Genomic DNA, 22,221 nt, shown 5'->3' with positions numbered 1-22,221 from the left:
TCTATAATTTGTGGAGATGTCCTTCTAGAGAATAGAATATTTAAACACAGATAGTAAAGAATGAGTTACTTGTAAATCTAGAGGGGTGGTTAATTATTTAAACATTTTGTTAGCTCTGTATAAAGATCTTCTGTTTGTTTTTTTTTTCTTTTTTCCTATCTAGTTCTCCCTTGTACAAACATTTTTCTTAGCTCTCCAGCATCTTAATGCCTGTGCAATGTCATATTCTCCTTTTCTAAGGACATTTTCAAAGTTTGAATGTTCTTGGTTATATAATACCAGTTTTTTTCTTTTCATAGAACTTGTAACCTTTGGCAAATCATTTCACCTCTCTGTGCCTCTATTTAAAAACTCTAAAATGAAAAAGTTGTATTAAATCTTCTCTATGATCTCTTCCACCTCTTAAGATTCTAGAAAGTTAAAGGTTAAGTTATTATAGTAGATACATTCTATTAGCTATAGTCCTGTGGGATCAGGGCACTTGAGCTCTTACCTCCATGAATATATTACCCAACTTTTCACACCAAAAAATTTTGGTTATGTTAATATTTGTGTAGTATTTTAGTATTTTAAAGTCATTTTTCATATATACATCCATTTATTCTTCATCACCATTTTGTGAAGTAGTCAAGATAGAAGTTTAGCATCAGGGGCGCCTGGGTGGCTCAGTCATTAAGCGTCTGCCTTTGGCTCAGGTCATGATCCCAGGGTCCTGGGATTGAGCCCCGTGGGGCTCCCTGCTCAGCAGGAAGCCTGCTTCTCCCTCTCCCGCTCCCCCTGCTTGTGTTCCCTCTCTTGCTGTCTGTCTCTGTCAAATAAATAAATAAAATCTTAAAAAAAAAAAAAAAAGTTTAGCATCAATTTTACAAATAAGAAAACTGAGAATTTATTTTCCTAAGATCACACAGCTAGTAAGTAGCAGAGCCAGCACTGACTGCAAGCCCAGTGTTCTTTACATTATTAACCTGGCTTCTCTGTTTACTCTATTATATTTCAAAACTCATGCTAGTAGTTAAGAGAAAAATAATGCTGAAGTATCTCTTTGAGTTCACGAATCCTATGATCTGTTCATATGCTCAGTGATTACTGACCTGAATTTTTGTTTTGTTTCTTAGATTGTTTTATTATATGAGTTAAGGTGGAAAGTAAGGGGATTTATTTACCTTTCCAGGCCTTGATCTTTTTTTAGATAGAACTCTAGCTCCTTGCCCTTTAGCATATAGCTGTTGGTCACACTGGCCAGGCCTTGAAGTGATACATGCAAGAAGCTTGCCTTACCTGCGTTTTTATCTGGCATTTAGGGATCTTTAAGGAGTAGTTGATGGTTTTTAAAAAAGAAAAATAAGTGCTCATAGTCCATTCCAAATAGTTTGATATATCTGTATGCTTGAACACAATATATCTGTGCCCTTGGCATTACCTTCTTGACCTTCTTCCTCATTTGTAAAATGATTGTGTTTGGGGAAGAAGATGAAGGATTTAGATCATATCTAAGGTTATCTTAGATGTTTATTGCTAGAAGTCTGACTTGGTTGAATTAGCAGTAGAAAATAACAAAAAACAAAAAAAACCAAAAAGCCAAAACTAATAAACTAAGAAGAGATTTCCCATGGAGTACTACTAAAATGAGGAATCAAAGATTGTCCAATATCTGAAGTTTCTTATACCCATGAACTCATGACACTTGTCTGCCTTTCATTCCCACACTTTAATTTCAGGGCTAGACTTAGGATATTTCTCTATTGTCAGATAGTCTTTTTATCTAGGGGCAAAAGTATTTTTTTTTTTTTTTAATTTTTTAAAAAGATTTTATTTATTCGACAGAGAGAGAGACAGCAAGAGAGAGGAAACACCAGCAGGGGGAGTGGGAGAGGGAGAAGCAGGCTTCCTGCCGAGCAGGGAGCCCGATGCGGGGCTCGATCCCAGGACCCTGGGATCATGACCTGAGTCCAAGGCAGCTGCTTAACGACTGAGCCACCCAGGAGTAGGGGCAAAAGTATTTTAAATAAACCTAGCAATAAATTTGTGCCTGACTGTTCATTTGTTTTTTCAATAAACATTTAGTGCGTACCATGTAGTAGGCATTATTTTAGGCTCTGGGAATACAGCAGAGTTTTTATTCTATAGTAATAGGTAGTATTTACTGAGCAGTTAATATATCAGTCACTGTTCTGTGTGTCTTGCACTTAAAATTTATTTAATTCTGACAATAATCCTATGATGTAAATACTGTTATTGTCTGTATTTTACAGATCATAAAACTGAGGTGCAGGGAGATTAGGTACTTTGCCTAAAATTATATCATTTTCTAAGTGGTAGAACTGGCACTTTAAACTAGGCAGGCTGACTCCCAAACCACCACTTTTCAGAACAGTATTACACAATCCTCCAGAGAGATGTCAATAAACTATTTTTAATCATAAAATTATCAAGTTTGTAATCTTTGTAGTCACTGGTTTCTGGTCCAATCTTAAGAAAAAAAAATCATCCAGGTGTACCAAAAAAAAAAAAAGGAGCACTACCAGAGCCATTTGTCTTCTCTTGGAGGATTTGTCAGGTTTAGGAACATTTCAGGTAGGAAATGAGATTTTGAGCCTGATTCACATGAGTTAGAGCTGAGATAACTACAAAAAGCCAGGATCCTAAAATGTCTACACCCTTTGTGAAAAGGTAGACTTAAAAAATGTCTACCTGATGGTGTAGGGAGACAAAGAAGCTTATTTGTCTTAATATGGACTCTGGATGGGAAAGGTCTCTCTTGAGAATTTACAACCATGAACCTGCTGTCCTATGTGTCTGAAACTTAAATTTATATTACTTGTGTGAGATCATTTCTAGTAGGAAGGGAATATTTACTGCATAATTACTCTATCAGGCATTGTGCTACAGGTTTTAAACACACTTTCTCACTTCATCCTGACAATAGATAGCATCATGAGATAAGTACCAATATTATCCCCATTCTACCAAGGACAGAATTGAGGGTCAGAAAAGTGAGATAATTTGTAGTGTAACACCACCTAGAATTCAAATCTAGGTCCAGTATTCTTTCTACTAACCACAGTGCCTCTGGAAAAGGCACTTTATTTTTGTAACTCAGCTTCCTTATCTGTAAAATGAAATTTGTGATATTTTTCCTTTCATTTCATCAGATTATTGTATCAAATGAAATAAGGGATGTGAGCTTGCTTTGTTTACTGTAAGATGTTGTTACCAGCATCATCCACAAAGTGTATTTTTCCTTATAATTAACCAAAAGAGAGACCTCAATATTCAGTGATCCTGAAACCACAAAGTCTATCTTGAGGAATTAAGGCAATTTTAATACTTGTATACCAGATATTTCCTGAAGTAGTGTCAATAGGAGAAATAAAATGAATTTCCAGACAAGTTACAATGTAGTAATTTACTAATTCATTCAAGAAATAATTTATTGGGTGCGTTTTATGGGGCTTCAGTTCCAAGTGTAAAAGATCCCTGATCTCTTTCAGTTTTTTGTCATACTAGTAGCAGTGGAAGCCCCAGTCCCCTCCAACAGTAGACTACAGTTGTGATATATAGACAATTCCCAGTGTCCCCCACCTCCCCAGTTGGTAGAAATGGATGGGCCACTGCTTAGAATATTGAAATATTGACCCTGGTAATATAGTAACTGATGAAGCTTTTTTTTTTTTTTTTAAAGATTTTATTTATTTGACAGAGAGAGACACAGTGAGAGAGAGAAACAAGCAGGGGGAATGGGAGAGGGAGAAGCAGGCTTCCTGCCGAGCAGGGAGCCTGATGCAGGGCTCGATCCCAGGACCCTGGGATCATGACCTGAGCTGAAGGCAGACGCCCAACGACTGAGCCACCCAGGCGCCTGAAGTTTTTAAAATTCTAAAACAAACCAACCTACAAGATAGATAACTAAGTCATGGGGACTGAGAATACCTCTAGCTGAGTGTTGTGTAGATGACTAAATACTTCAAGGAAAGAGATATGAGAAAGCAAAAAAAAGAAAAAAGAAAAATTAAGGATGATTAAAAGAAAGCCATGAGAACGTTTAGGAAGAGCTAATGAGTGTCAGTATGAGATTCCTCAAAGACAGACCCTGTGGCCTCCAGAACCTCTCAGTAATGAGGTTTCTCTTTTGATTAATTACAAGGAAAAATACACTTTATGGATGTCCCTGGTAACAATGTCTTAGAGTTAACAAAGCATATTCATATCCTTTATTTCATTTGATACAATAACCTTATGAAGTGAAAGGAAAAATATTACAAATGTCATTTTATGGATAAGGAAGCTTAGGCACAAAAATGAAATGACTTTTACAGAGGCATTGTAGTTAGTAGAAGGAATACTGGACCTAGGATTTTAATAGGTGATAGATAAGGAGGGATCCTTTTTGTTGTCTGGAAGGTATGGAGCTGAGTTCTAAAGAAATGGAAAGCCATCCAAAAAGATATACTGCTATAAGTGCATGGATGTCTTTTCTGAAGAGACGGAGAGAAAGAGAGTTGATATCTCAGTAAGACATTTTCTTGCTATTAGAAAGTAGTCAAGTGGAAAAAGCTGTTTTGAGGAGCTATTCTTTTTTTGCCCTGTCTTCATTATCCCATACCCCTAGCTGTACCATGTTCTTATAAGAAGCAGTGTTTCAAAAGCAGGGAATCTGCTTATAGATAGTTCATTTATTCACACACTCAATAGACACCAGTCATTTGCTCTGTACCAGAGTAGAGGACATAAAAATGGATAAGGCTTGGGTCTTAACCCCAGTCGTTTTCAGTATGTGGGACATTGAGCTCCTTCTGATAGATGATGAACTGTTCTAAAAATCCTTTCCTAACTCCTAGGGGCTGGTAAATGATGCAGTTCCTCAGATGTTAATTTTTATGTACTAAAGCCTCCATAGTAGAGAACCACTTAGTCACTAAGAATTACTACACTTTAGTAATCATAAAGCTAAAGTTAGCGGATTACGAGTTTATTGAAGACTCTTTTATGAAGAAGTCTGACACTTGCAAGTGTTGCAAAGCTCCTACTACATATGTACAAATGTAGCTTTATGGAATTCCTGTAATTTCTTGGAAGAGAGCTTTGTAATCAATGCATCAGCAATGTTTGAGTTGGTAGTTTTTTTATGGTTGCTAGTTTTTTATCTTAATTATGAATTGTCATTAATTTAACTTCATTATTGATATCATTTGTTGTGTTTTATTTGGTTAATCTCATGTATGGTGATGTATATTTGCATTAATAATATATTATTATTATTTTTTTTAAAGATTTTATTTATTTGACAGAGAGAGACACAGCGAGAGAGAGAGCACAAGCAGGGGGAGTGAGAGAGGGAGAAGCAGGCTTCCCGCCAAAGCAGGGAGCCCGATGCGGGGGCTCGATCCCAGGACCCTGGGATCATGACCTGAGCTGAAGGCAGACGCTTAACGACTGAGCCACCCAGGTGCCCCAATAATATTTTTGACATAAAAATTTCCAAATTTAGACTTTGACAATGTGTTGTTAAATAGGAAACATTCATTTTCCTGTTGTTAAACCAGATATTTATAAAATTTCCTTGTAGGGGCACCTGGGTGCCTCAGTCCTTAAGCATCTGCCTTCGGCTCAGGGTCATGATCTCAGGGTTCTGGGATCGAGCCCCGCATCGGGCTCCCTGCTCCGTGGGAAGCCTGCTTCTCCCTCTCCCACTCCCCCTGCTTGTCTTCCCTCTCTTGCTGTGTCTCTCTCTGCCAAATAAATAAATTTAAAAAATCTTAAAAAATTTTTTTTGTCCTTGTAATGGTACTTCATTGTTAACACTCTTTCCAACTGGAACTTGGGAACCAAGAAGGATGGGTAGGCTATGAAGTTTTTTGCCCCACCTAAGTGGGCCACAGGAAAAAAAAAATTTGAATCATAGTCTAGAGGGGGAGATAGCCATGTAAGCAAAAGTAGATAACTATAATAGAACTACATACAGAGTGTAGTGGGATCATATCTGCCTGTGTTTTGGTACATGAGGGACACCTTAGAGGAGTGGACATAGGTGCTGGCTCTTGTAGTATGAATAGGAATTTGATAGATGGACAGGTGCAGAAGGGCATTCTAGGAAGAGGGAACAAACAGCATGTATAAAGAAAGGGAGCATGGCTACCACTGGTAAACATTCCTCTGAACCTCAGGTTCCTAACAGAAATAATTTCTATTCTCCATAACTCACAGAGTCATCATGATTGTTTTGAAAAGGCTTTATAAATTGAAGTGCCAGAGAGATGTATATTGATGAAAATTCCTACTATTTTCTTTCTTTTTTTTTTTTTTTCAACATCTGGGAGCCTTCTGTGTCTCCCCTAGGTAATGTCATGTCAAGACTTCTTCTAACCTCCTTTCATTCTAGGCCCTGCTCTGTGATACATAAAGCAGGAGCAGAAGAGAAGATATGTGTATACACCTACCTTTAATAGTAGAATAAATTCTTTAATTGCTTATGTTTAACTATTTAAGTTGTAACCTATGTATCTAGTCTCAGCAGTGTCATAATCCATGGAACATAATCCCCCGCAGCCAAAAAGTCATTTCAAAATAACTCTTAAGTCTTTATTTGCAAATTTTGGAACATTGTAAAGTAGAACAGAGTTCACAGATATGCTTCTCCAAAATCTCTTTTTATTTCTTGTCTCCTTCCCTTATACATCATAGCTGCCTCTCTACCTTGCCTCTGAAAATCTTCCCAAGACTCCTTTGCAACCCAGTCCATCATTATCCGATGTTAAAACCCCTAGGGAATGTAAGACTGTGTAGGGAAAAGGTATAAGAGCAGTGGTGAGAAGTTACATTATGGCCAATTTAGGAATAATAAGTATGCATATGTATGTGTGTGTATATACATAAATGTTTTCATTCAAAATTAAAATGTTGGGGCGCCTGGGTGGCTCAGTTGTTAAGCGTCTGCCTTCGGCTCAGGTCATGGTCCCAGGGTCATGGGATCCAGCCCCGCATCGGGCTCCTTGCTCTACAGGAAGCCTGCTTCTCCCTCTCCCACTCCCCCTGCTTGTGTTCTCTCTCTGTCAAATAAATAAAATCTTTAAAAGAAGAAAAAGAAAACAAAATTAAAATGTTACTGAGTCTAATAAAAATGTCTATTTTAGTTTGAATACACATACTGAAAAATATCTTTGATAAAATAAATGATAGTTTCTTGGTTATCTTATAATATTTGAAAAGCAGAAACAGGGACACATGGTTGGCTCAGTCCATTAAGCGACTGCCTTCGGCTCTGGTTGTGATCCCAGGGTCCTGGGATCGAGCCCCACATCAGGCTCCTTGCTCAGCGGGAAGCCTGCTTCTCCCTCTGCCTGCTGCTCCCCCGTTTGTGCTTGCTCTCCCCCCTGACCCGTCAAATAAATAAATAAAATCTTAAAAAAACAGAAACAGCTTTTTTTTCATTTCCACTAATTTTTATTTTTTGTCTTTTTCCATTTTTAATAATTTGATATATTCAAAAAGCCATATGAACATTTATATAAGTCATGGAACATAATAAACCAATATCTAAATAAATAAAATCTTTAAAAAAAAACCCAATATCTAAAAACCTGGCATCCCAACTTGAGAAATAGAACATGACCACTGCAATTTTTTCCCCCATGTGTTCCTCTGTGCCACATCCCCCTAACCTCGAGGTATCCTCTATCCTTTTTTATTTCATTTCTTTCCCTTGTTCTTCTCTATAGATACACCACAACATATTTAGTTTAGAGGTAGCTTTCTAAGCTTCTGAAACATTCTTCAGGCACTATAATTTCCTATGACTGTGTAGATGTTTAATTGAAATCCTGCTACATACAGTTTTTATTTAGCTTAGTAATATTTTACTCTTAACATTTTGCTATGTCATTAGAAGCTATTCAGAAACATACATATTGCTGTGTAATATTATATAGAATTGATATACCATGATTTGCTTATCATTTTCTCTTATTTTAGACATTTGTATGTGTGGATTTTTTTTTTTTGATCAGAAAAACTGTAATCAATCCCTTTATGTAAATACCTTTGTAAATATCTATGATTATTTACCATTTTTAGGTAAATTCTACCTAATGAAGAAGTACTGGATCAAGAGTGTGGATGTTTTTATGATTATTAAATCTTTCATATCCAGAAAAATTGTGCCAGTTTACACTCTGACCAGCAGTATTTGAGAGGACCAGTCTGGAAAAACTTTATTTGAATAATTCACTGTCAGGATTATATCCTGTTCCAGAAAACACATTAACTAAAAAAAAAATTAAAAAGATCTGCACTGTTGTTTCATACTGGAATTGTTGTTTTTCCTATTTGCCGTAGGGTATTTTTTTCAGCCATTGTTCAGGGACCATGTCATTCTGCCCCCTGTACTTGTGATAGTTAATTACAGGGCTTAGTTACCTCTCCTGATCACTCCCTCTGAGAATTTATCTATTCTTACCATTCAACTGTCACCACTAGGGGATGCTATTTAAATCTGCATATTCAGTTCAGTTCTTTCACCAGAGCCTTAGTTCCTTTTCTGTCCTTGCCTGAACAGACAGACTCTCATTGACTACAGCAAATTCCTCTGAAGAAATAATCCTTTGCCTAGTCTTCTTATCAGTTTTGTCAGTGAGATTATGGAAGTATTCCATATCCACTATTTTTTATTTTTATTTTCTAACTTTTTATTTTGACAATTTCAGACTTATAAAAAGTTGCAAAAATAATACAAAGAATTCTCACATAGCAGTCATGAAAATTGTCCAAACGTTTAGCATTTTATCCCATGTGCTTTATTGTGCTCCTCTCTTGCTACACACACACACACACACACTTTTTCTCCCAGGTTACCCTGGTTAACTCCTACTTTAAATCTTGGAGTTATTATTTTTTTTAATATCTCAGCTTCCCTTCCTCCACCTCCCTTCCTCTCTCACCAGAGGGTGCTATATGAAATGAGAAAAAGGGTGTAATGTTTGGGATTAAATACCTTGATACCTTGGCTCAATTCTTTCACATTCTAACTGGATGAATTTGAGTCTTTTATTCTTTTTGAGCTCTGGTACTCTCCTATACAAAATGGTGTCTACTATACCAGCTCCACAAGACTGTTGTGAGGGCTAGATGAGATAATATATGGCAAAAGTATGCTGTATGAATGTTGGCCTGTCCTTCAAATAACATTCGCCTGTTTAGTAGAGTGCCAGGCATTGTGCTTGGTACTGGGGATTCAGAAATGCTTACTACATGTTGTTAATTATTCCCTCAAATTATTTTTCACTTTTGATTTTTTTTCCAAGTTCATTGCCTCTACCCTAATCCACGGCATCAACACCTCATGTCTGAGCCATCATAACAACCAACTGGTCCCCAAATTGTTTTTTGGAATTTATATTAGTGCCAAACTAATAATTGTTCTGAGAGATGGTATGGTATAGTGGAAAAGGTATGGACTTCATTATCAAAGATCTGGGTTGTGTCTTCGCCCCACTTTTTTTTTTTTTTTAAGATTTTATTTATTTATTTGAGAGAACATGAAGGGGATGGGGGAGAAGCAGACTCCCTGCCGGGCAGGAAGCCTGCCACGGGGCTCGATCCCAGGACCCCAAGATCATGCCATGAGCCGAAGGCAGACCCTTAACTGACTGAGCCACCCAGGCATTCCTTGGCCCCACTTCTTAGAAATATTGTGACACGGGGCAAGTCCCTTTAGTAGTCTTCTAATTTGAACTCCTTTTTTTTGAACCGGCAAATGTCAGAGACTATGCTGGGTGCTAGGGATATAAAGAAAGCGTTAATAGGTTCCTTGAACTTGAAGAACATCATGGTCTAGTTGGGGAGACATACAGTCATAAAAAACTGTGATTAACATGGGATTGTAAAAGAAACCTAGATTTGGAGTCAGATATAAATGGCAGCCACTGTAGTGATTTATTAAAGCACAAACTGAACTCTACAGTCAGATTGCCTGGGGTCTAATTCTGGCTCTGCTACTTCTTAGCTGTATCATCATAGGTAAATTACTTAACCCCTCAAAACTTCAGTATCCTCATCTTTGTAGAATGGGGATACTGAAAGAATTTAACTTATAGAATTTTTATGAGAAGTAAATGAAATTATATATGTAAGGTGTTTAACATAGTTTATAGCATATAGCGTATGTTAAGTAGTATGAGCTCAATAATTATGATTATAATATTATGATAGCATAGTGGTTAAAAACTTAAAAATACAGGCTGTGGCCTCATTCTTATTTTGGGAGTCCCAGTTTAGCAACATATTGGCCATGTAAATATAAGGAAGATATTTAACCTAAACCTCAGTTTCATTTTTAAAATGCATATTATAATGGTGCTTGATTCATAGGATGTAAAAATTGAAAGAACTCATGTATCTAAAGAACTCTGAACCGGGACCTGAGGCTTAGTGTTTCATGAAAAATAGCGGTTTTTTTTTTTTTTTTTTAAAGATTTTATTTATTTATTTGACAGAGACACAGCGAGAGAGGGAACACAAGCAGGGGGAGTGGGGGAGGGAGAAGCAGGCTTCCCACAGAGCAGGGAGCCCGATGTGGGGCTCGATCCCAGGACCCTGAGATCACGACCTGAGCCGAAGGCAGACGCTTAGCCGACTGAGCCACCCAGGCACCCCGAAAAATAGCTGTTTTAATTTTTATTCTTGCTCTGCCATTTGCTGGCTGTTTATCTTTGACATGTGAATTATTTTTTCTGAGCCGCAGTTTTGTTTTGTTTTTAAGATTTTATTTATTTATTTCACAGAGTGAGAGAGCACAAGCAGTGGGAGCAGCAGAGGGAGAGGGAGAAGCAGAAGCAGGCTCCCTGCTAAGCAGGGATCCCGAAGTGGGGCTCCATCCCAGGACCCAGAGATCATGACCCAAGCTGAAGGCAGAGGCTTAATGGACTGAGCCACCCAGGCACCCCTCTGAGCCTGTTTATCTGCCTTGTTCAAAACAAACTTTTGAAGATTGCAAGTATATATAAAGAAGCTAGATTAGTGCCTAGTACCACATAGCTGTCATTCAGTACCTAATAGCTGTTGTTATGTGCAATTTAATTTGTCAGGTGCTGAGAGTAAAATTCTGCCTTGGGAAATTAACAAAGGCATCACCGAACTAGTGGATAATTCATGTAAGATACTCAGCACAGTCATAAAGAAAGCACCTAATGGATGATAGCTACTATAATTATATTTTAATTATATTATTATTGGGGACATTTACAGTATTTGTTTCTATAGTTAAAACCCTTACACTTAAATCTTTGTGCTTATTTGATTAGTTCTTTATTCCTCAGACTGGAATAGCAGGGTTAACCTTTTTCTATTTTGAGGATGTTAACACCTATAGCAAATTCTTTTGCCCAAACAAATTCATCATATTTGAATTATCAGATTGGGATGGGGATTTTGTGAGAGACAAGTTTGAGAGTAAATTTGGTCTAGATTTTGAAAGGACTCAGGCATCAGTCTAACAATCTAAGAATTTATTTTTTGTCTTCAGGCCCATGGAAGTCTGTGGAAGGTTTGAACAGGGGAGGGTCATGGGTAGTAATTTAGGAAGATTAATCTGCTATACCTCTGAGGTCTTCCCTGACCATCCTTGACTGATTAGGGCACCCTGCTTGTACTTACATACTACTCAGTATGACCTCTAATATTGTATGTAATGTACTTTATGTAAATACTTGTTTAAATGTTTCTCTTCTTCTTGAGAACATGGGTTACCTATTATATTCCCACTGCCTAACACAGTATCTAACATATGGTAGACACTGAGTAAAAATACTTGTTGAATGTGTAAATGAATGTTTTGTTTTCTACTTTTCTGGAAACTAACTTGTTGGCTTTTGTGTTCCCTTTATGTTTTTTCCTGGGCTCCAAGGAGGAAGCATCTCCCTATTCCTTACTTGATATCTGCTTGAATTTCCTGACTACTCACCTTGAGAAGTTCTGTTCAGCAAGACAAGATGGAACGTTGTGTCTACAGGAACCTGGAGTATTCCCACAGGAAGTGGCTGATCGACTGCTTCAGACCATGGCTTTTCATGGTAAAAAAAATAAGCAGAGGAAATAAGAATTATGTGCTGTTAATTGGCATTGGATTTTGAAGTGCTGCTGTGGCCATTTAATTATTTTCTTAGAAAAGGCCAGATGAGTCTGATTCCAGGAAAAGGAATTCATTTATTTTTGCCTGTTCTGATACTTACTATGTAATTTGGAATAAGCATTTTTCTTTTCTAATTTAGGAAAATTGCTTTTTTTCTTTCTTCTTCTTCTTTTTTTTTCTTTTGCCTTTCCCATGGCAAAAATAACTTATCTTTCAAAATATCCGTTTAGACGTTTGCTGGTATAGGGGCGCCTGGGTGGCTCAGTCGGTTAAGCGGCTGCCTTCGGCTCGGGTCATGATCCTAGGGTCCTGGGATCAAGCCCCATGTCTGGCTCCCTGCTCGGCGGAGAGCCTGCTTCTCCCTCTCCCTCTGCCTGCCACTCTGCCTACTTGTGCTCTCTATGTCTCTGTCAAATAAATAAATAAAATCTTTAAAAAAAAAATCAAATATTAGAAGTTTGCTGGTATAAAATACCTTACATCTTCATTTGGCAGTGGGAAAAATAAATACAATTATGGAAAAACAAGTTTCTGCTTTTGATCTTTGAATTGGGAAAGCATAGCTAATTTAATACTTCAGTTTTCAAAAACAAATTTTGAAAATAAATTGGGAAAGTCTTATCTGTGGAATTCTGTTTATGTAGAGGATTTTTGTTGTTTCTGATTAAGTTTTAAGTTGAAATACATAATGCCTTTTTAATTTCTGGTTTATAAACTCTTTCAAGTAGGAAATATAATTTGTCCACAACTATAAAATAGAATGAATATGTGACAATAATAATATCATTTACTGATTGTTACGTGCCAGGCATTTTATGCTTTCCTTGAATTTTCTCAAAAACCCTATAAAATAACCATTATTATCCCATTCATATACAGATAAGGAAACTGATTCAGAGAAGTAACTTGTTAAAGGTCATAATGCTAGTAAATGGTAGAGTCCTAGTTCAAATGAAAGTCTGTCTGATTCCAAATCTGTGCTGTTTTCACTGCCACACAATCTTCCTACATCCACATTAGAGATATTCCTGTTCCTAGATGCCAGATAAGCTGTACACTTTTGCTGTGGCTTTATATATATATAAAGTATGAATCCAGATAATGCATTCCAAGGAAGGGTGGGAGAAATAAGGGTATAATTGAGGCATTTTGGAATAATTTTGGAAGATGTTTGAATTCCTTGGTTTTCACTAAGTTGCTCAAGTCTGTAGTCTCTTTGAATTCAGCCTGCCAAAGGAACTGGGTTAATATCAATAGGTACTACATATGGTAAAGTTAAAGGTCCCTTACAAAGCTGCACAATAATTTAAGAGATTATGTCAGTGCTTTCATTTCTTTCTGGTCTCAATTTAATGACTATGCCCAACATATTCAATTTAAATATATATACATATAACTAATCTTGTAAATCAAAAAAGTAAATGTTAAAAAAAAAAAAGTAAATGTTAACTAAAGTCTTAATTTGGGGCGCCTGGGTGGCTCAGTCGTTGGGCATCTGCCTTCAGCTTGGGTCGTGGTCCCGGGGTCCTGAGATCGAGCCCTGCATCGGGCTCTCTGCTCTGCAGGAAGCCTGCTTCTCCCTCTCCCACTCCCCTTGCTTGTGTTCCTTCTCTCGCTGTGTCTCTCTCTGTCAAATAAATAAGTAAAATCTTTAAAAAATAAATAAATAACGTCTTAATTTGCCAGATTCTTTTTGAACTGTAACTACTGATAGCTAATAATCGCAGCTAACATTTATTAGATACTTGTTATTATATAGATTCTTTTTGAACTATAACTACTGATAGCTAATAATAGCAGCTAACATTTATTAGATACTTGTTATTATATACTAGCTCTGTGGCAAATGCTTTATATGGGTAAAATAATGGAAGTAGTTTTTAAGTAAGTGTAACTAAAAATTACCCTCCGGAGTAGTGTCATCAGAATGTGTTTTCTACCTCTTCTTTTCAAGATGAGGAAACTGAGGGTCAGAGAAATAACTTGCTGTCCCCATTTGTATTACCCCAATGTTATTTCCTGCCTCATTCCCCAAAAACTGTTCTGAATTAATCTCTTTGCAAAAGAGACAAGAGTAGATAGTACTTACCTGAAGCTAATATAACAGTGTATGTCAACTATACTTCAGTAGTAAAAATAAAAATTAAAAAAGCAATCTGTGAAAAAAAGCCTTATAGTATTTCTAGGCTGTGTTGTATGTTACATGACAAGTTTGAAATTCAACTTATGAATTTGTCAGATGTAGATTAAGATAGATAATAATGAAAATATAAAAAATTGAAAAACAAAAAAGAGTAGATACTACTGACAATATGCAAAAGAACATACTGCCAGTTCTTGTCACAATTTTAAAAAGTTGTTCCATCAATTTTTCTGTGTATTTGAACATTTTCATAATAAAATGGAAAAAAGTTCTATGAACACTTAGAATTGATAATATTTTTTCTAATAACATAATGATTTTAGAAAATCTTAACTTACTTACATTCAAATTTTTTTCTTATTTTCCCAATTCAAAGGAGTAATGGTATTGGTAGTAGTTTTTATTAAAATAAGCCCAGTGCTAAAGAGTTTTACTTACTGGGATCTTTGATTCTCTTGTCATAGTCATTGCTTATTCTGTGTCATGGTGCTAAAAGTTTTCCAAGAAGTGTGTGTTTAAGAGCTAGGAATCAGAATAAGATATTTGCCATCTAATGTAATGCCTCTGTGTTATATTGTGTACCTAATCTAAATTGATGCACCTTGACATATTTAGCCTTCTGTTTTGGGATTAAATTGAAAAGAGTAATGCCTTTTGGGGGAAAAAAAAAGAGTAATACCTTTTGAAACATAATGGATTGCATCCTTGAACAGTCAACTAGACTTTCTAGGTGACTAAGGACTTATATTCCCCGAGCCGTACCCCACTTCTCTGGAGGTCACATTGCTGGTCACCTCAGCTGTCTATAGCCTAAACCAGAAAGAAATAAAAAATGCTTTGGGGCAAAATCCTTGCATTTAGGCTTCTGTACTTTAGTCCTTGAAAGAAGCCTTTGGGATGCCTGGGTAGCTCAGTCGGTTAAATGTCTGCCTTCTGCTCAGGTCATGATCTTGGGGTCCTGGGATTGAGCCCCGCATCTGGCTCCCTGCTCAGCAGGGAGTCTGCTTCTCCCTCTTCCTCTGCTCCCTGCTCATGCTCTCTCTCTGTCTTGCTCTCTTTCTCTCTCTCTAGTAAATTAAAAAAAAAAAAAGCCCTTGAGGAACCCTCATTTAGAGCATATTCTTAAATGGGAGTACTGAGAAAGATGATAGCGTAGGAGGATACTAAGCTTACCTCCTCCCACAGATATATCTGGATAGCACCCACATCAGTGTAGATAACCTGCAGCATATTCTTAAATGTACATGGTTCTAATTACCTTGGTTCTTTAACCATAACAAATTAAGAATTAATAATCTGAAGGGCACAGGCTGCAGACTAACAACCCAGGTGGATAGTATGACAGTAAAGGAAGATTTAGCTTAAATACATTGTAGCAAGTACAATTATTGGTCATGGAAAAAAGATAGGTGAGGGCGCCTGGGTGGCTTAGTTCGTTAAGCGACTGCTTTCGGCTCAGGTCATGATCCTGGAGTCCCTGGATCGAGTCCCGCATCGGGCTCGCTGCTCAGCAGGGAGCCTGCTTCTCCCTCTGACCCTCCCCCCTCTCATGTGCTCTCTCTCTCTCTCATTCTTTCTGTCTCAAATAAATAAATAAAATCTTTAAAAAAAAAAAAAAGAAAAAAAAGGTGATTCTTCAGTATGTTTATTTTTGAAAGAAGGGGAAGATAATCTAGAAAGATTTCCTTCAGATATAGTAATGACATTTGTGTAGTGCTTTCAGTTTACAAAATTATTTTTATATATATTATTTAATCTTCACAGCAGTCCCTGTGAGGGAAATATAATTATTCAATACCTAACATAGTGCCTGGCACACAAAAGATAAAGAATCTTTTTTTTTTTTTTTAAGATTTTATTTATTTATTTGACAGAGAGATAGAGCCAGAGAGCACAAGCAGAGGAAATGGCAGAGGGAGAGGGAGAAGCAGGCTCTGCACTGAGCAGGGAGCCCGATGCAGAACTCATCCCAGGACCCTGGGATCATGCCCTGAGCCGAAGGCAGACGCTTAACCATCTGAGCCATCTAGGCACCCCAGATAAAGAATCTTACCTTTTACAGATAAGGAGTCTTCCTTTCACAGATAAGGAATCTTAGACTTGTGGAATAATTTGTCTAGTGTCAAATAGCAAATAAATGTTGAAACCAGGATTTTAACATAGGATTGATATCTAGATCTCATGCTCTTTTTAAAATTCTTTGCTCTTTTAATTTTATTACTCTTAAATGTAGAGACTTAAACTTAGTTACTAGAAACATTTACTTAATGTAGAATGACCCAGAGAGGCCAGGAGTAACCTGTTTTACTACATGTATGTGTATGATATCAAAATTTGAGAGCAAATTTTGTAATGCACTGTGATAGTCACTATAAGATTAAAATGAGTCTTAATTAACTGAAGAGTCTAAAGTTTCATCTGTAAAAGACAAAACTAACATTAAAAAATATGTGTAAATAGGGGCACTGGGGTGATTTAGTCAGTTAAGTGTCTGCCTTTGGCTCAGATCGTGATCCCAGGGTTCTGGGATCCAGCCCTGCTTTGGGCTCTCTGCTCAGCAGGGAGTCTGCTTCTCCCTCTCCTGCCTGCCACTTCCCTTGCTTGTGTGCTGTCTCTCTCTCTTTCTCTCTCCCTGTCAAATAAATAAAATCTTTTTTAAAATGTGTAAATATATTTTGTGGTGTGAATAGGAAAACATTAGTCCTAACTCAGGATCTGTTTCCATTTTTCGTTTGTACAAGGGTCCTTAGCAGAAGATCCTTAATGTATGTGTGAAAGGAGTTACTAGTGGGTTCCGAAGAGGCCCAATAGAAGTAAAATGTATGGGAAGGAAGAACCAGAGAAGAAGAAAATTATCAAACACCTGTTGTGTGCCAGGCATTACGTTAGGTATTGAGTGTACACAGGAATCTTGCTCTCATGGATCATATAATTCAATGGAACTTATTTCTTTCTTAACTGTAGTTAAGGAGCAAACAAACATATATGGAATTACAACTTGTGATCAGTTCTCTGAGGGAAAAAACACAATTCTGTCATAGAGCATAAAAAGAGAAGGCATCTACTTTAGATTGCATGGTCAGAGATAGCTTCTCTGGGGAGGCAGTAACTAGGCTGAGACCTGAATGGTGAAGAGTCAAGTCAGTAATATAAAGATGGGGCCTCTCAGCACTACCCAGGAGTTTTTGAGCATTTCCCTGATCAGCTACTTAGTGCTCCTAATAATTGTTTCAGATATTCTTTGCTCTTCTCAGACTTTCTCCCATTTACTCTAAGCAAGAAAATTGAAGTCATCAGATGGAATTAACTCCATGTCAGCACGCCTTCAATTTTCCTCAGAGTGATCTTTTTTTTTTTTAATTAAACCTGGTTTTATGTATTTGTTGGTTTGTTTTTAAAGATTTCTTTTAAAAGTAGGCTCCATGCCCAGCATGAAGCCCAACGCGGGGCTTGAAATCACGACCCTGAGATCAAGACCTGAGCTGAGATCAGAGTCGGACACTTAACCAATGAGCCACCCATGCACCTCTAAAGATTTTTTTTTTAAGATTTTATCCATCCATTTGAGAAAGGGAGACAGAAATAACGACAGAGATAGAGCAAGAGTGGGGAGGAGCGGGAGAAGCAGGCTCCCCAGTGAGCAGGGAGCCCGACACAGGGCTGCGTCCCAGGACACTGGGATCATGACCTGAGCAGAAGGCAGACACTTAACTGACTGAGCCACCCAGGTACCCCAAGATTTTTTTTTTTTTAGTTTATTTATTTAAGCAATCTCCAAACCCAACATGGGGCCTAAACTCATGACCCAGAGATTAAGACCTGCATGCTCCACTGTCTGAGCCAGCCAGGTACCCCAAGATATTAGTTTTAACTAATCTCTACACCCAATGTGGAGCTCGAACTTAAAACCCTGAGATCAAGAGTCGCCAGGTGCCTCCAAAGATTTGTTTGTTTGTTTGTTTGTTTCAAGTATTCTCTATGCCTAACATGGGGCTCAAACTCATGACCCCATGATCAGGAGTCACACACTCTACCAACTGAGTCAGGCAGGTGTCCCGCTAAACTTTGTATTTTTAGATAATTGTTGATTCACGTGGAGTTGTAATAAATAATTTAGATGAGATCCTCTTTCTCCAGTGATAGTGTCTTGTAAAACCGTAGTACAACCAGGATGTTGATGTATGGTCAAGATTTCTGTCTCCACAAAGATCCTTCATGTTGTCTTTTTATAGCCACCTTCACTTCTCTCCTGCCCCTTCCCTCTCCATAATCCCCGGCAACCATTTTTGTAATTTTGACATTTCAAGAATATTATGTAAATGGAACCATTCAGTATGTAACCTTTTGGAGTTGGCTTTTTTAACTCCGTATAATTCTGAGGAGATTCATCCAGATTGTTGTGTTTATCAGTCCATTCTTTTTTATTGCCGAGTAGCCCATGTTTCAGAGTATATCAGTTTGTATAAACATTCATCCACTGAAGGACATCTGAATTTCCAGTTTTTAGCTGTTATGAATATAATATAATATATTATGAATCTTATAATGCTGTAATCATTCATTTGAAGGTTTTGTTTTAACATATGTCTTCATTTCTCTGGGATAAATTCCCAGGAATGCTATTGCAGGATTGTATGGTAGTTGCGTGTTTAGGTTTTAAGAAATTGCCAAACTGTTTTCCAGAGTCACAGTCCCATTTTATATTTCTACCAGTAATATATGACTGATCCAGTTTCACCACAAACTTGCCAGCATTTGCTATTAATACTGTTTGAGTCATTCTGATAGGTAGCCATTATTTCTTCAAGTATTTTTTCAGCCTTGCCCTCTTTCTCTTCTTCTGGGACTTCAATGACACAAATAGCTCTGTTCAGTTTTTTTTTTTTTTTCTTCAGTCTATTTTTCTTTCCTGTTATTTAAATTTGGGTATTTTCTATTGTTTTATCTTTTAGTTCACTGATTCTATTGTTCCTTCCATTCTGTTATTGAGCCCAACCATTATTTTTTTTTCAGTTCTAAGATTTCTAGTTGGTTCTTCTTCTTTTTTTTTTTTTTAAGATTTTATTTATTTACCTGAGAGAGAGAGCACGAGTGGGGGTGGGGAAGGGCAGAGGGAAAGGGACAAGCAGACTCGATGAGCAGGGAGCCCAGCACAGGGCTCAATCCCAGGACCCAAAGATCATGACCTGAGCCAAAGGCAGACACTTAACTGACTGAGCCACCCAGGTGCCCCATTTGGTTCTTTATATTTTCTATTTCTTTGCTGAGGCTTTCTATTTTTTATTGCTTTTGAGCATGTTTATAATTGCTCACGTGCATTTTTATGATGGCTTCTTTAAAATCTGTCAAATAGGGACGCCTGGGTGGCTCAGTTGGTTAAGTGTCTACCTTTGGCTCAGGTCATGATCCCAGGGTGCTGGGATCAAGCCCCACATCAGGCTCCCCACTGAGCAGGGAGCCCGCTTCTTCCTCTCCCTCTACTGCTCCCCCTGCTTGTTCTCTCTCTCTCTGACAAATAAATAAATAAAATCTTCAAAAAAATAAAATCTGTCAAATAATTTTAACATTTTCTGTTATCTCAGTGTTGACATCTATAGATTTTCTTTTTTTCATCCTTGGTATGACGAGTGATTTTTTATTGAAATCTGGACATTTAGGATATTAGGAGACTTTTCTGTTTTGGTTTGTGTCTCTGACACCACTCCAGCAGGGGAAGGTAGAGGCACTGCCTTGTTATTGCCAGATTGGGGTAAATGTTCTGGTTCCCACTTGACTTCTGTTGACACCCAAGATATGGGACTTCTCATCATTGTTATGCAGGGAATGGCATTCTGGTTCCCCACTAGGATTCTGTTGATATCTCCCTAGCTGAGAGGGGTGTGAATACCTCATTTCTCTCCCCAGTTGGCCTCCACTGATACCATGTTGGGGTGAGGTGGCCTCATTACTGTTGGGCAGTAGTGAAAGTCTTGATTCTTCATCAGGCTTTGTTTGAGACCAACCCAGTAGGAAAAGGGAGGAGCACCTCATTACTGCCAAATGAATGTGAAAGTCCAGGCTCCCCACATGGTATCCATTGCCATCATAGGGGAAAGAGTGGTTCTTACCGCCCAACATGGATGAAAATCCTGGCTCCCTACTCAGACTTCTCTAACACCTCCCTGTGGGGAGATTGGAGCAACTAGTTAAAGCTAGCAAGGGTAAAAGTCTAGGCTCCCCTCATGGCATTTGCTGGTATGGGGGAGGGTGGGACCACAGTCTTTTCTGTGGTATTTGGCTGAAGTAAAGTAGTTCTTGTCTAAAAGTTTTCTGTCTTGCTAAACTTTTTTCCTGGTTCTTTAGCTACAATGAGATGATTTTTTTTGGAGCTGTTTTTTTTGTTTGTTTTTTGTTTTTTAAAGATTTTATTTATTTATTTGACAGAGAGAGACACAGCGAGAGAGGGAACACAAGCAGGGGGAGTGGGAGAGGGAGAAGCAGGCTTCCCGCGGAGCAGGGAGCCCGATGCGGGGCTCGATCCCAGGACCCTGGGATCATGACCTGAGCCGAAGGCAGACGCTTAACAACTGAGCCACCCAGGCGCCCTGTTTTTGTTTTTTTTTTGTCTCCGCTTCTCAGCATTTCTGGGTTACCAACTTCTTCAACTTTAAGTCTGGGATATATGGAGCAAGAAAAAAACTCAGGAACCTCACCATATCATTTTTGGGGTCCCAAGGTCCCTGGCTGATCTGCTTTTCTTCCCTTTATCTTTCAGCGTTATCTAGCCCTAACTTACCTTCCCACCTCATTTCTTGCCTCTCCGCACTTGCGTGCTTAAATCTCCGGGATTGCATCATGTTCTCAGTCATATCTAGGTCTTTACTAATGTTCTTCCCCTCTTTATCAGGGAAACATCTTATAGCTCTGCCTGTTTCTCACGTTCAAGCAATGTAGAACTACTTGCCATTTTCTAACTATGTGTTGTGCTTTTACATCTCTGAGGCCTTTTGGGGGGGCATTTTAAAATGGAGATAAAATTGACATATAACATATTAGTTTCAGGTGTACAACATGATTTGATATATGTATGCTAAGGCTTTGTTTATGCTATTTATTCTTCCTTTAATACAACCCTTCTTTCTCCATCCTTGAATTTTTCCTTCATCTTCGAAGGACTTACTCAAAGATTACCTCTGCTGTTGAATCTTTCTAGATCTTCAGGAATGATGGGTTGCTTCTTTTTCTTTGTTTCCATGGTACTTTGTACTTGACTCTGATACAACATAGATCTCATTTTGTTACACTGTTTGAGATTTTCACTCCGTGGAATTTTGAATTCTTTGAGTATAGGGGGCATGTCTTAATTTTCTTTGTATACACATTTGATAGTGTTTGACATATAATAATTGTTTAATAACTGTTCAATGGCTGGAACCTTACTATGAAATGTACTCCCCTGAAATAGAATTTTAAGACTATCTCTAGAACCGCACTGCCCAATAGAAATATAACATGAGCCACAAATGTGAGGCACGTATATAATTTTATTTTATTATTTTTTTAAGATTTTATTTATTTGTCAGAGGGAGAGAGAGAGCATAAGCAGGGGGAGGAGAAGAGGGAGAAGCAGGCCCCCCACTGAGCAGGGAGCCCAACACAGGGCTCGATCCCAAGACCCTGAGATCATGACCTGTGCTGAAGGCAGACGCTTAGCTGACTGAGCCACCCCAGGGACCCCCACATATATAATTTTAAATTTACTAGTGGCCACATTTTAAAAGTAGAAACTGGTGAAACTAATTCATAATTTTATTCAACCCAATGTATCCAAAATACCATTTAACATGTAGTCAATATGAAAGTTATTAATGAGATATTTTACATTTTTTGTACTAAATCTTCAAAATCTGTTGTATATTTTACACTTACAGCATACCTCAGTTTGGACTATCTGCATTTCGAGTGCTCAGTAGTTGTG

At 37.8% G+C, this 22,221-nt stretch overlaps 1 protein-coding gene across 1 annotated transcript in view; it reads left to right on the top strand.

The window, feature by feature from the left end:
• Positions 1-22,221, top strand: part of ZYG11B (zyg-11 family member B, cell cycle regulator) — a 71,097-nt gene that overhangs the window by 8,128 nt on the left and 40,748 nt on the right. The window contains exon 2 of the mRNA XM_045897680.3: positions 11,897-12,062. Coding sequence (XP_045753636.2) covers positions 11,897-12,062 — 166 coding nt within the window. The remainder of the gene's footprint in view (positions 1-11,896; positions 12,063-22,221) is intronic.

This window comes from Mirounga angustirostris, unplaced genomic scaffold, assembly GCF_029215605.1.
Source record: "Mirounga angustirostris isolate CCGP_5_RB_7025 unplaced genomic scaffold, mMirAng1.0.hap1 SCAF_4, whole genome shotgun sequence".
Classification (NCBI taxonomy): Eukaryota; Metazoa; Chordata; class Mammalia; order Carnivora; family Phocidae; genus Mirounga; species Mirounga angustirostris.
The sequence above is the reverse complement of the archived record's forward strand: the minus strand, read 5'-3'. Positions and strand labels throughout refer to the sequence as shown.